The following is a 2,073-nucleotide window of genomic DNA, read 5'->3' on the forward strand; positions in this document are numbered from 1 at the left end:
ACACACACACACACACACACACACACAAACACACACACACACCTCCCCCAGTGTCCTTCCTCCGCTACCCGAGCCTCCTAATGTTTAACCCGTTGCTATCAGCCTGGTTTCTCTGTCTCTAACCTGCTACAGTAGACAACTGTAGGCAAACAAGCCTTTCACTCTCTCTCTTTCTCTCTCTCTCTCTCTCTCTCTCACACACACACACAAACCAATGCTTCACACAAATTCTCACACAAACACACACACAGAACTATCTTAAGGCATGCACAAAACTCAAGTAGCAAACTTTTCCAGCAATGAGTGCTAAGAGTGAGTTTGGGGCTGTCTCACGTCACACTATCATATTCACCACCAAGACACTCAGTTAGTATTCTACAACACTGCTACGCTGCTCAGCTGATATGTTTTGAACTTTCTTCAGAAGTAAATAAGTGAGACGTATGAGATTTCACAGCTGTTGCCGGCATTGTGAAGTGAGGATGCTGCTCAAGCCCATGGTTATTCAGTGTATAATCACTTTTTTCTCTTGTCGTGACAGCTAATGAATTCACATTGGCAATAAGTATTTCAGGTCCAGTCAACAGCACCATGCAGGGTCTGTTGTTTCCCCCCACTGACAGACACCAAACACAATGCCATAGGTGAATTGAGCTGTCATCTGCTTTGACAGGGAACTGACAGCTGAACGAGATGCACTGATCACAAGTACAATGCCCAGCAACGTGACAAATGAAGCACACAGCAGCAACCAGCAGAGGAACAGGACAAAAAATTGCACAGACCTTGTCAGAAGCTGCAGAGCCGTGGAGACTGTTTTCCTTTCTACAATCCTCTGTCTCCTCTCCTCCTCTCCCTCTCCTCTTCTCTCCTCTCACTCTGCGTGTATGTGTGTTTGTGTGTGTGTGTGTGTGCGTGCGCGTGTGTGTGTGTGTGTGTGTGCGTGCGTGCGTGCGCGTGTGTGTGTGTGTGTGTGTGTGTGTGTGTGTGTGTGTGTGTGAGTGAGAGTGAGTGTATGTGAGTAAGCAGCTCCCTCCCCTTCTGCCTCTCAGCTGCTCGGCTCAGGCAGTTCTCAGGAAATGAATGGGAGCGCACAGAGAACTGTTGTACTTGCAAATGACTTACCCCGAGTCACATGATCCGCTAAATGTAGGGTGGGCCGGTGGGTGGAGGCTTCATAAGCAAAGGGAAGACAATATACTCTAAGCTTTAACAGCATGCATCGAATTACACGGGGCCCCTCCGGGGAGGTTTCCGACGCGTCCGCTCTCAGTCAGCCCGAACTCACTCTCCACTCCTCCCGGAGCGCAGCGGAGAGCCCCGGGATGGGGGGTGAGCACCGGAGCACCTCCCCGTTTAAAGGGGACGGAGAGGAAGGTGTAGGGATAAGGAGAAACAGTTAATTAATAAAACTGTTTGAATTGTATAAGTTTAGTCCTAATATTTGAGGATTTAAGAATGTTTTGATAGTTTAGTAAATATGACACTGTTTTGATTTAAAAAACATCTAATTCACTTAGAGCTGAAAGTAGCCTAACAGTTGGTTGATTAATCCTTTAGTAGACCAGAAAACTAGTTGGGAACTATTTTGATAATCAAATAGTTTGTCAGTTTTCAAGAGATTCATAGCCTATTATAGTAAACCCAACATATTTGGATTTAGTTGGTAGGTTAAAAAACATGTTATTGACGTTACATTGAGATCTTAAAAAATGGGCATTTTGACTGTTTTCTGATGTTTATTAGATTAAACGATTAATTAAGAGAGCTATTGATTAATTGGTTTACCCTCTGCTTTATACGATGTTACAGTAGTGTGGGCTGTTTGGCTTTAAATTCTCCCCAGATATTTGTCTGTTTAAAGGCCCTATGTCATTAAAATGTCACTTTATGAGGTTGTTTAACATTAATATGAGTTCCCCCAGTCTGCCTTTGGTCCCCCAGTGACTAGAAATGGTGATAGGTGTAAACCGAGCCCTGGGTATCATGCTCTGACTTTGAGAAAATGAAAGCTCAGATGGACAGATCTGGAATCTTATGAGGTCATAAGGGGCAAGGTTACCTCCTCTATCT

General features: G+C 44.7%; 1 protein-coding gene across 2 annotated transcripts in view; it reads right to left on the reverse strand.

Annotated features, from left to right (window-relative positions):
* klf12b (Kruppel-like factor 12b) overlaps positions 1-1,328 on the reverse strand; it is a 48,039-nt gene extending 46,711 nt beyond the window's left edge. The window contains exon 1 of one of the 2 annotated variants that reach the window (XM_034884571.1): positions 1,126-1,328. In XM_034884571.1, coding sequence (XP_034740462.1) covers positions 1,126-1,219 — 94 coding nt within the window. In that variant the 5' untranslated portion in view covers positions 1,220-1,328. Of the gene's footprint in view, positions 1-785; positions 913-1,125 lie in introns of those variants that run through there. The other variant, XM_034884572.1, reaches the window with a different exon arrangement.
* Between the last annotated feature and the right edge of the window lie 745 nt (positions 1,329-2,073).

Source organism: Etheostoma cragini, chromosome 11, assembly GCF_013103735.1.
Source record: "Etheostoma cragini isolate CJK2018 chromosome 11, CSU_Ecrag_1.0, whole genome shotgun sequence".
Classification (NCBI taxonomy): domain Eukaryota; kingdom Metazoa; phylum Chordata; class Actinopteri; order Perciformes; family Percidae; genus Etheostoma; species Etheostoma cragini.